The sequence below is a fragment of the Octopus bimaculoides genome, chromosome 2 (assembly GCF_046866305.1).
Source record: "Octopus bimaculoides isolate indiv1 chromosome 2, ASM4686630v1, whole genome shotgun sequence".
Lineage (NCBI taxonomy): Eukaryota > Metazoa > Mollusca > Cephalopoda > Octopoda > Octopodidae > Octopus > Octopus bimaculoides.
Window position 1 is genome coordinate 187,626,788 of NC_142929.1, and position 12,455 is coordinate 187,639,242.

The 12,455-nt window shown below is 36.0% G+C and overlaps 1 protein-coding gene across 1 annotated transcript in view; it reads right to left on the reverse strand.

The window, feature by feature from the left end:
- LOC106872594 (inactive Rho GTPase-activating protein 11B-like) overlaps positions 1–12,018 on the reverse strand; it is a 42,195-nt gene extending 30,177 nt beyond the window's left edge. Inside the window, exon 1 of the mRNA XM_014919628.3 lies at positions 11,307–12,018. Coding sequence (XP_014775114.1) covers positions 11,307–11,426 — 120 coding nt within the window. The 5' untranslated portion in view covers positions 11,427–12,018. The remainder of the gene's footprint in view (positions 1–11,306) is intronic.
- Between the last annotated feature and the right edge of the window lie 437 nt (positions 12,019–12,455).

Below are 12,455 nucleotides of genomic sequence, written 5' to 3' on the forward strand. Positions count from 1 at the left end.
CGCCTGGGGCAGCTTTGAGCAACCCCTTCCCTTGCAGCAATACAACTTATCCAGACTTATACAGCAGACCCAAAAGTGCAACCTCCATAAAAACATCACCTGGGGGTCGTCCCCCACCTTACCACCTCAACACTACTGACTAGAAAAATAATACAGCAAATAATAGAGATAGAGAGAGAGTATGTCAGCAAACAGCAAATACAGCTGCTCTCTTTTACTAGGTTAATGTGTTTTATAAAAATATGTTCAATAGCAAAAGACATTGATTTTCATAGGAATGGATGAACTAGAAATGAGGATTGAGGAACGTGAAAGGATTTAGGTGAACATTTCCCACTATTTCCCTTATACTCAGAAAGTAGAAACTATATATAGTTCCAACTTAAAAGCAAAGCCAGGTGCATATTGTGTATATCTCCTCAGCAATGCACTAATCATTATGCCCAGTATGGCGACTCTCTGGAATTCTCCCTTTGCACATTTTTCCTATAATCAACTTGCAACTGCTTAACAGGAAAATTAACTGCATCAATCTCATCAGCTTCGATGGTTTATGAAGGCCATGAGTGCATCCCTTCCTTGAGACCAATTCAATAAAGATATTTAAAAAAATGTTTTGACAAGGTTAAGTGGGTAGATAAAAGATATTCTTTTGAAAAGCCACCAGCCTAACACAGTTATTATTTCCAGGTACACATACATGATTGGCAAATTCAGTCATCATCGCCTGTTCAGATACATTTTGCCCTGTCACTACTGCCACTACAACACTCTTTGTTTCTCTGAACAAGTTAGCTGTATACTCCCATCCCCAATCATCATGTTGATTGTGTCTTGCCTCAGCGACATCACAAAAAACACCCTCTTGGTCCTTCTTTCTCAGAATCATCATCATCATTTAACATCCATCTTCCATCCTGGCATACCTTACAGAAATTTCTTTTTTTTAACAGATGCACATGAACTGCACCTACCTCACTAATCTGTAATGTCCTAAAAAGGACTTGTCGTCCTTCTTCAAAGAAGGTGATCTTTGAACATTCCACAGAATGAAGAACAAAAGCAGTCAAAATTGGCAGATAAACTCAGGTGTGTTGGTAGCTGTCCACTACTGAAAGGGTGCTCCATAGCATCACTTCAAATAAGTCACACTTTGGATGCTTACTGCCCAACCATAGAATCAGTATGACTTGACCTGTCCTTACCTGCTGTGTATAGCACAGTTCACAGACAGTGTTACAAGAAACTGCAAATGCTATCACCACTTGAATTTTCTTTGCAAACAATACAATATTGTCAATAAGCCCATCATTATCAAATGATTGGAGCTGGTAGAGGTACATCACTTAAATTATCTGGGCAATACAGTTAGATGATAAGCGATGATAAGTGATGAACTAGAATGAGCCATGTCAGTTTGGCATTTAGAAGACAGAGGGGCAACTGTGAAACAGCAATCATGCCATAATCCAGATGAGAGTGCCAGTTATACCAGGTATTTATCCAACTTATACATATTGGCAGGACTGATGATATACCTCAAACATGCTTAAAGAAACTGCATGTGTTCATGAGACTCATGAAGATCATGGGCAAAGGAAACAGCCTGGAGAAAGCTAAATTTCCTAGCATGAAAGAGATATAGATGGAAAGAAACCACTTCCATTCTTTTGTTTCAGTCATTTGACTGTGGCCATGCTGGAGCACTGCCTTTAGTTGAGTAAATCAACCCCAGGACGGGGTTGAGTAAATCAACCCCAAAGTCTCGTACGTATTCCATCAGTCTCTTTTGCTGAACCACTAAGTTACGGGGATGTGAACACACCAGCATCAGTTGTCAAGCGATGTTGGGGGGACACAGACACACACACACACATATATATATACAACAGGCTTTTTTCAGTTTCTGTCTACCAATTCCATTCACAAGGCTTTGGTCGGCCCGAGACTATAGTAGAAGACACTTGCCCAAGGTGCCATGCAGTGGAACTGAACCTGGAACCATGTGGTTGGTAAGCAAGCTACTTACCACACAGCCACTGAACTTGTTTTAAAAAAAAATGAGAGTAAACTTGGTTCCCAACGCAAATATTCTATTTAGAGCTGGCTAGTGGTACAAGAAGCCAGAGAAGACCTTCAATGAGACTCAAGGATGTGGTAAGATGTAATGTGAAAAGATTGATACCTAGAGCTGAGCCACAACAACTGAATATTTCGAATGGATAGCCATTGTCAACTATCAACAGGCTACCTGTGATGGTGATATATACAAGCTTTGGTACAGTTTCTATAATCAAATTTCAATCACAGAGAAACTAATTAAGTAAACTTCTATACTGACAGAGAAACCAAGAGAAATTCCATAATTTTCATGGCTTCTTATACACCACTGTATGACATGTGCATATTTGTGAGTGATATGTAGGCGTGTTATCATGTAGGTGTATGTGAGATACACACACACATATATATATGATGTCCTGTACCCATATATGCATGTATATATACATATATATATAGTTGTTTGCATATATGAGATATCTAAGTGTGCTATAAGTAATTTCCCTCCTGTCATTAAACTTTTACACTGCTTCTTTTATCACAAAAGTGAGGTAGGTGAATGACTGCTAATCTCAATAACTATTATTTATCGTTAATAAACTGTGCTTTCACAAAGCTTTTAGGAGAATGGTAGTTATAACATTCATGGCCTTTCTGAAGAGTTTACTCATGTAATCCTTGGTTGTATGCCAAGACTAAAATTTAATGTATCCACATAGCTCACTGAGAGCTTACAGCACTTAGTACTTGACAAGAAAATGTGGGTAGATATGAATTAAGGAGAAATGATGGATAATAACAGAGGTGGACAATGATAAAAGAGATGGATGACAATAGAAAGTGGCCTATGAAAGAATGAGTGGTAACTGACAGTACAGTTACATATATATAATGTCAAGAATATATTTATAAAAATAAGTTAATCCAATTTACTGGAGCCTTTGGTGGTTATATATATAGAAGTCAACTGCCACTATATATATATAAAATCACTGAAGAAAGTTAGAGATGGTTAATCACTTGACCATAAAATCTAAAAATCAAAAAACACCAGTCCAACAAATCCCATATTATGTCCGTACTGAGATAGTATGAAAAATACAATTGTTTGTGATTATCCATTTTACATAATTATATTTAATTTACATCTGCAGTGTTGGGGAAATCTATAAGTTCTCTCACACTCATATAAAAACCAAATACGTTTAATGTGTCAGAAATACATGCACACACATAGATAAGTGATAGATATTATATAACATGTCTGTATAGTTATTGTAAGATGTTGAATAAACTGAAATCTATGTTAACTGAACAAGTGCTCAACATCACAACCACAAGCCAATGGCAACTGGCTTGAAATAGCAACCAAATTGCTCACATATCTCATTCTCATGTAACTGCATAAAAAAAAAGTTGGTACTCTAGATCCTGTAGTCCTAGATAGACTGTGCTTATAGAGAAGACAGAATGGTGACAGTTGGCACACTTTTGATTATAGAACTGCTGGCTCAACAACAGGGCAGACTACCACAACTGGATGTACACCTTATCACAGTTGTCCTAGTGTTAACCTAAATTCAATACAGTTAACCCACAATTAAACGTACTACACTTAACAGCCAGCTCAATCCAATGTAATTACATCACTACCTTCCCACCCCAGTAAAACAATTGCTTCCATACCAGGAGAATTACCTCATCAGCAACTGTAGGCTATCACCACCATTACCACAAATATCAGCAATACTGTCAGCAACAACATCGGTACCACCACCATCACCATTCAATGGAATGTTTCCAGAATGGAATCCCAGCAGTCAGAGAAATCAAGAGAAATTCCATAATTTTCATGGTTTCTTCTACGTCACTGGATGACATCTGTGCATGTGTTTGTGCATGCATGAGAATTATAGTGTGTTATAGTGTTTGTGTGTGAGTGTATGAGGTGTCTCGGTGTGCTACAGTGCAAATGTGTTTGCATGTATCTGATAACCACTTATGCTATAAGTGTGTGTGTTGTCTTTATCTCTGGAAACAACCAAATTCCATGAATAACAGTCACATTCCCCTCCCCCAACATCATTAACAACTGAAGCTGTGTCACGCTACACTGGAGACTGAGATAGAAGGGAGAGGAAGGCAGGCATTGGAATGAACGTTGTTGAGGCTGTAGTCTGGAATTCACATCACATACGCTGGATCAATGTTGCATATACCAATATTGGATCAGTTATGTACACACAGTAAATCATTGTCACACACACACACACAAAAGCAGTTTTACATGCACATTGGATCAATTGTTTTAGACATGTTTCATTTCATAAAATAAGTCTGTGCTGTAAATTTCTTTCATTCAACAAACACACACAAATATCTAGTTTCTATATTGACTCTCACACTGATAACAGACATACATGCACAACAGCAGATCAAGCAGTATACATGTGTGCATTTATACTCCCCAGAACAACTGATACGACGAGAGTATGGTGAAGCATCATTAAATGTACTCCATATTTGACTGAATGCATTACCACTATTGAAATAAGACTGAACACAAAGGAAAGGAAGGATTAACAGAATATTTGTATATTCAGTTGTCTTGGAGAGCAAAATCAAAGTGTTAATAAAAATACCTTGTGGTATTGATACACGTATCTGCTCTATATAGAGAGTTATAATAGATGGTACACCTAGCTTCTCTATAGAGAGTTACATGGTACATCTATTCCATATAGTGTTACCCTAGGTTAACCACAGACATGTCCAACCATTCCATAATTCTATTATCCTGTGTTAACTAATGACATGAATAAAATTCTATAGTAATATCATAGGTTAATTCAGAGCTTGAGTTATCAGTTTATAGCAAAGAAAAAAATATTGGTAAGATAATTCCTGCAGAAACATGACTAGAATGTACATCTACAATAGCTAATTTGACCCAATGTGGTCGCTTGACTTGCTAGAAATAACAGTCAAATATTCTACTATCTTAAAAAGGAGTGAAGAAAAAATTGGATAATGTATTCCTACAAATGTTGCATCTCAAAAAAAAAAAAAAAAAAAAAATGTTTGCAGCCCCTTTGACTATAGGTTTATTTGATCAGGGCTGACATAAGGGTTAATAACAACACTAGTTATTTATTGATATTTTCATCTTATTCATTTAGAAATACTCAGTCATCAGTAATATTTCCTGTTCTTTGAAAAAAAATTGATACATCAAAGGGGGAATCTATTTTGATGAGTAGGATGACTAAGAAAGCTATTTAATAAAATGGATTTTTTACAACAAATTTTGACATTATTAGTTAAATTAGGAAAGATCAAGGAATGTTAATCAATGTAAATTTAAAAGCATGGATTCGAAGAAGAAGGGTAATGGTATGCTATGACAAACGGGAATACTAAAAGGTATGTCTTAGTCAAGTAAACATCTAGGATTTGAGAGAGTGCAATTTGTAAATTCGAGACCTTTGGAAATGTGCTGTGCGTGAGAAGACCCGGCAAGCCAAGATCGTTGCCAGTGCCCCTGGACTGGTTCTTGTGCGGATGGCACATGAGATGCACCATTTTGAGCGTGGCCGTTGCCAGTACCGCCTGACTGGCTCCTGTAGGATTTTCGAGCGAGATCGTTGCCAGTGCCCCTGGACTGGCTTGTGCGGGTGGCACATAAAAGACACCATTTCGAGCGTGGCCGTTTTCGTGCGGGTGACACGTAAAAGCACCCACTACACTCTCTGAGTGGTTGGCGTTAGGAAGGGCATCCAGCTGTAGAAACTCTGCCAAATCAGACTGGAGCCTGGTGTTGCCATCCGGTTTCACCAGTCCTCAGTCAAATCGTCCAACCCATGCTAGCATGGAAAGCAGACGTTAAACGATGATGATGATGATGATAAACCATTAGTGAAAAATGAATTTGCTTAATAACTTTGTTTTCAGGTTCTGTCCCACATTGAGGCATTGAGTAAGTGTTGTCAATTATAACCTTTCTACACAACAACTGCCTTGTGAGTGACATAGCTGGATGGAAACTGTATAGCAGTCCATCATGTCTGTGTGTTTACATTCCATGTTGCCACATGACACTGCTTGAGCAAAATACGGATGTCATGTTTCTAGTCAACGTAAACAATACATTCTGTGTGTCTGAAAACCATTGGAATAAAAAAATCCATTGTTGAATGAACCAAGTTTATGTTTATGCATCAAGAATTGCCTAAGCCTATAACAAAATGATTCAATGTATATTAAAGTATGTTCCACTTTGTAGCAAATGGGTGTCTCCTGTTGTAGCTGTATGAAAAACAAATAGAAATCAACACATTTGTAGTAATAAGAAGGTTAAGTGTTAATCAAAATTTGTTTAGACTTTTATCCAACCCCTAATATTAAATATGCTTTTCACTCATTAGCTGGGATGAAATATCTTTGCAAAATTTGATTGCAGTGGAATACATTACAAATTTCAAATAAATAATAATTTTAAAGATATTCCTACCATTAGCATCCCAATTATTTTGAGAAGAGGGATACAAATGCCTTAGAGCATAAAGGCTGCAAGTGCCATCTTCAAAGTGTAGTAGGAAAGACTTTATGGCATAACATAAAAGTACATATTCTATTATGATGACATGCATTTGGATGCAATTACCAAAGAATTGAACCTGAACAGTATGATTATATTGGATTGCCGGAAAGATGAAGGCATTACTATTAATTCAGAGAAATGTAACAAGATATGTTAGGGGAACATTCCATTTCAAAGAATGGCGTCTTTCTAAATCAACTTTTAGTCCTGAAAATATTTGATGTACCTTTCCAAGATCCTTTTTAAGATCAGTGAACTTTTACAGTTTATATTTGTCAAATTATTCAGAAATGGTAGAACAATATGTGAATTTGGTTGAGCAAATATTCAATACAAGATATTTGAAATATAATTCCAAGACTCTTAATATATTTGATGCTAACAAAAATGTCACTAACAATTTAATGTTAGTAAGCATTCTGTGTAAGGAATTTTATTGATGTATATTCACTTAGTGCTATATTTATGAAGGAGATTAACCATTACTAAGTCTAATCATTTAAACATTGGGAGGGAGGTTTAAAAAGTTGTTTGCAGTGCAAACCAAACCTGTTGTTATTTAGTAGAAAATTCTTAAATCTATTTTTAGATCCACACAAAATGTGTTATCCAATTCATAGTATTTGGTTTTGAAAAATGTCAAAGGAAACACCATTTTTCACATTCACATGCTCTCTTGACTACATTTCGGACAACTGCATGATGAAAATTTTATACATTGGATAGGAATTCATGCGTATCATCTTGAAAGCCTAGCTTCAGAGACACCCTGAAATCCAGTGGTAAAGAAAATCATACCCAAAATAAAGAAAAATGTGTGAAATCATATAAAGACCCTCCAAAGCTGAGGGTCATTTTTAAGCAGATCAAAGACAGATTAACTTTGGAAAACAGTATTCTTTGCAACTACAATCTTATTGTTCCACTTGAAATATCCAAGAGATAATTAAAATTGTTTATGTGGAATTACTGCTCTGTGCAATCATGTAAAGCTTGAAATGTAGTGACTTTATGCAATTTTAAACCTACAAACAAGTTCTAAATGTGCAGGACTAAAAATAAAATTATATAAAAAAAAAAAGCTCCAAAAGAACAGGTTTCATTTGTGGCCTAAGAACTTAAATCCTTAAACTCCTGAATACATGGACCATCACCATGTTAATGCTATTAGATTGCTTATTGCAGTGGATTCCTTTTTAGGAGGGACAAAAGTTTATTCACGTTTCTCACAGGAAGAGCTCAACTATAAAAAAGGTGTTACATGTAATTTTCTCTTGGAAATGTATGCCAAAGGGTTTGGTGTAGGACAGCACAAATTTCACGATGATAATTTCTGTTCTTGGCTACAGAAAATTGGTTTGCATTCCTAACAACACCTCTCATATTATCTGTAATCAAATGGAATGAATGGTTCAAACGCAATACAATAAAAACATTTTCCCCCAGGAAGCAAAATGTAAGTCATTCTGGCCCTAACTATTATCCAATTATTATACCACTCCACATGCTAAATCTTGTGGGTTGTTAAAATCCACACACACTTTACTATGTCCTATTCCATAGATAAACAGAAGTAGTATAATGGCCAACACCAAAAAATGAAAATATTTTGATGCAAACAAAATCAACACTGCTTTCATAACAAGGAACAGAATCAGAAATTTGGCTCACAAAGACCGATTCACACCTAACTATGAATTACTTAAAACAGCTGAGGATGATAGTGACTCTCCTGGTTTAAGAAATACTGGGCTGGTAGTGTCATTGGGTAAAAGGATTGAACCAGTAGTGGAAGGGTCCTTAAAAGAAGTACTCAATCTAGTGAAATATGAAGAGATGGGCATAATACTGTGTTATAGTAAGAATGCAAAAACTGTTACAAATTAACTCTTCATACTTATCCATATAAAGAATTGATGTATGAACATCAATAAATTCACAGTAATTAAGAGCTTAATTAATAACATTGTTAAACTTCAATACATCATAAATTGCAGTAAATCCAAGTGGGACTGGTTTGCAAGTAAGAACATAAAACAAGTAACATATTTCGTGTAAAGCAGAAAATCATAAATTTCACACATAATTCATACTCAATAGCTGTTTCATTAAGATAAACACCACCAAATGTATAATTACATAACTAATACATAAATTTAAGAACTATTTACTCAAATCATCAGGAATGTTATGTTAATCAGAAAAAAAAACATTACTGATTAACAAACATAACACAACATTCTGGATTATTTAGGTAAACAAAGTTTTCAAATTAATCTGAACATTACAATTATGTAATTATACACTTGGTGATACTTGTGTTATTGAAACAGCTGTTGAACACATGAAGTATATGTGAAATTCATTCTAAATACTTTGATATTATATATAGTGTACACACACACACATACAAATATTCTTTTCTACTCTGGGCACAAGGCCCAAAATTTTGGGGGAGGGGACCAGTCGATTAGATCGACCCAAGTACGTGACTGGTACATAATTTATCGACCCCGAAAGGATGAAAGGCAAAGTCGACCTCGGCGGAATTTGAACTCTGAATGTAACGGCAGACGAAATACCTATTTCGTTATTGCCCACAAGGGGCTAAACATAGAGGGAACAAACAAGAACAGACGAACGGATTAAGTCGATTACACCGACCCCAGTGCGTAACTGGTACTAAATTTATCGACCCCGAAAGGATGAAAGGCAAAGTCGACCTCGGCGGAATTTGAACTCAGAACGTAACGGCAGACGAAATACCGCTAAGCATTTCGCCCGGTGTGCTAACGTTTCTGCCAGCTCGACGCCTTGCACACATACAAATATTACACAAACGTACACACAAATGGTAGTGTTCCAGCATGACCGCAACCGTATGGATGAAACGCGTAAAAGAAATATAAACATATATACTTATACAAATATATACATATATATATACACAAATATTAATATGTACACACACATATATATAAGTCTATCAATACATTTATCTACACATGCACACACTTATAACAGCACGAGAATATTTTTATTATACCCTATATTAAACCGGTGAACTATTAATTGCTATATCTACATTCTCATCTTTGAGAATATATAATTTCAAAGGCTAGAGATGTGTGTGGGTGGGGGAATAATCAATGAAATCAACATCAGGAGAATGAAGACACGACACACACACACACAAGTATAGGATTTTCAATATGTTGCTTCCTATTTAAGAGACTATTACAGGAGATATATGACTGCTGCTTCTAGCAATGAAACATATTACGGTAGAGATGGACTATATGTAATCTGAACCTTTCCCCCCCCCCTTATTTATTAAAAGGTGGGGTATACCCAGATTACATATACTCCATCTCCACCCATATTACTTGAAGTAGGTGCCAGAACGAATCTTCTTAATCCCTTTCTTCGATGTGACCACCATCATTAACGTTGGAGACTCTACATAGTCTCTTACTTGCTAGAAATAGCGGCCAAATTTCCCTATCGTATTGATAAAAGTAGTACACATTGAGCTTTCGGTAATTTCATAGTTATAGATGCTTTTGACCAAATTTATAGTTATAGATGTTTTTGACCATAAGTCAACTAATTTCATAACATGGGGAGCCTTAAACCTGCTAGTAATAGCAGCCCCCAAAATTTGTCATATTGAAATTATAAATGCCGACTGATCACAAGTTGTTTCAAAACGTGAAAAGAAAAAAAAATGTATGCGTATATGGTGAGGTGGAGGTCCAGACTGGACAGTTGAGTAAAAAGCAACAGGGCTCGTATTTCGCTGCAGGGTGACCACTTAGAAACGTTAGGGAAATGGACTTTTGTGCATGAAGTCACGTTGTTAGATCATGGCTTGGCTTGTTATACAAAATACAAAAACAAGTCCGTAAAGATAATATAAAATTGTTGGGAGGGAGAGAACTTTGTGAATAGGTAAAATATCTTATTGTTTGAGTTCAAACCCCGCCTGGATTAATCAATTTTTTTCCCCATCATAACAGGTTCAATAAAAATAAATGAACTTGAAATAAATAATGGAATTTATTCAAATAGCAAAAACCATAAAATTAGACACTTGTTTTAGATTGTTTTTCCCCCCTTTGTTTGTATTCAAAACCTACGCCTTTCCCAGGTGTATATATGGGTGGATCAAACTGTTCCTACACTTACAATATACCACTTACTCTCTTCAACAACAATTTACATGCAATATTCTGTTATTCGGCTATGTCTCCCACACAATACAAAAACACCGAATAACATTTCACACGCTACTAGCCATACATAAATATATATATGGGATCAGCAAAAAAACGGTACTTCATCCAGCAAGAGACGAATATAATTTAATATACACAAGATTTAAACTGGGCAGCTACTGTATTTCATTCTTACGAGAGGTTTTAAATCCTCTGTGCGTGTGTGTGTATGTGTGTGTATATATGCATGAGTGTGTACATATATATATATATATATATATATATATGCGTGTGTGTGTATATATAGTGTGTATGTATATATGTGTATATATATATGTATGTGTGTGTGTGTGGGGGGGGGGGGCGATCTTTCGGTACGAGTTACTAAATATCGGCCCTTATTTCTTTATAGTGTGTATATCACCTACCTCAGAATGTACTGAACTCCAAGACTTCTTTGGAACCTTGATTCTGTTATTCCGGAGAGAGTTTATGATGTAAGAGCGGAGGATTTGGACTTCTTCGTTATTTAAATCGAAGAATTCCATCCTGAAATGTTTAGATTTTGTCTCTTTTGTTATTTCGGGGGTTTTTTTGGTTTTTTTTTCTTTTTCAAAGAAAACCCCAGCCCGTTATTTAAAAAAATACACAGTCTTTCTGTGAATTATTTGATATTTATGCTTGTTGCTTGTTATGAGGATTTCTTTTTGAACGGAGCGCTTTTAAAATCCATGCAACCAACGTATACACACTAACACAGTTATCCGGATTTATATTATATGTTAAGTGTGTTCGGATGTACTGCACTGCAGAAAGGGAGGGAAAAGCATGTAGAGACGAAGCTAGTGCGAATTGTGTCCAGAGATAAGAAACAAAGGTTTGCTTCAAACGGTTTTTCTCTCTCCGAGAGATTAGGAATGGTTTGTGAAGAGATTCTTTTCGTTGGCCTCAAAAGACAGTTAAATTATTTGTCACATACATATATAGAGAGAGATAGATTAACTGGAAGTGTGAGATCCAATTAGTTGCTGCCGAGTGTTGGTGTTAGCAATACATTGCTAGATTTGTGTTGTTATAATAAGGCCATAAGCATGGTGACAAAATGCGAGGTCTGGTTGCTGTGGCTGGCGTCTCTGTCTGAAAGCTGGAAACAGATTTCTGCTGCTTGCTGCAATGTAGCTGACCTCTGGTGGCAGAAGTCGGCGTCACCAGAGAAACACGGGAGATAACTATGCTATTAGCAGTCGCAGCCTAATTGCTTTGATCGTGCAGGATTCGTAGAAGTTCGCTATGAATTGTATTAACGTTAACAATCCTAATTTCCCCCACCCCACCCATTAATGTGTGGTGATTGGAAAGAAAGAAAAAAGATTTGGTATAAACATATATTAGCAACTGTGCAGCATTAAATAACGGTATCTAAACACAGATATAAGATATACATAGAAGTGAGGAATAATCTATAATTCCAATCACATCTTGGATGTTTTACAAAGAATATAATGAATTTGTAGAATGATATCTACACTAGACGTCTTACACTAGTTATGTATCTTTATGTTCTCAGTTCAAATCTC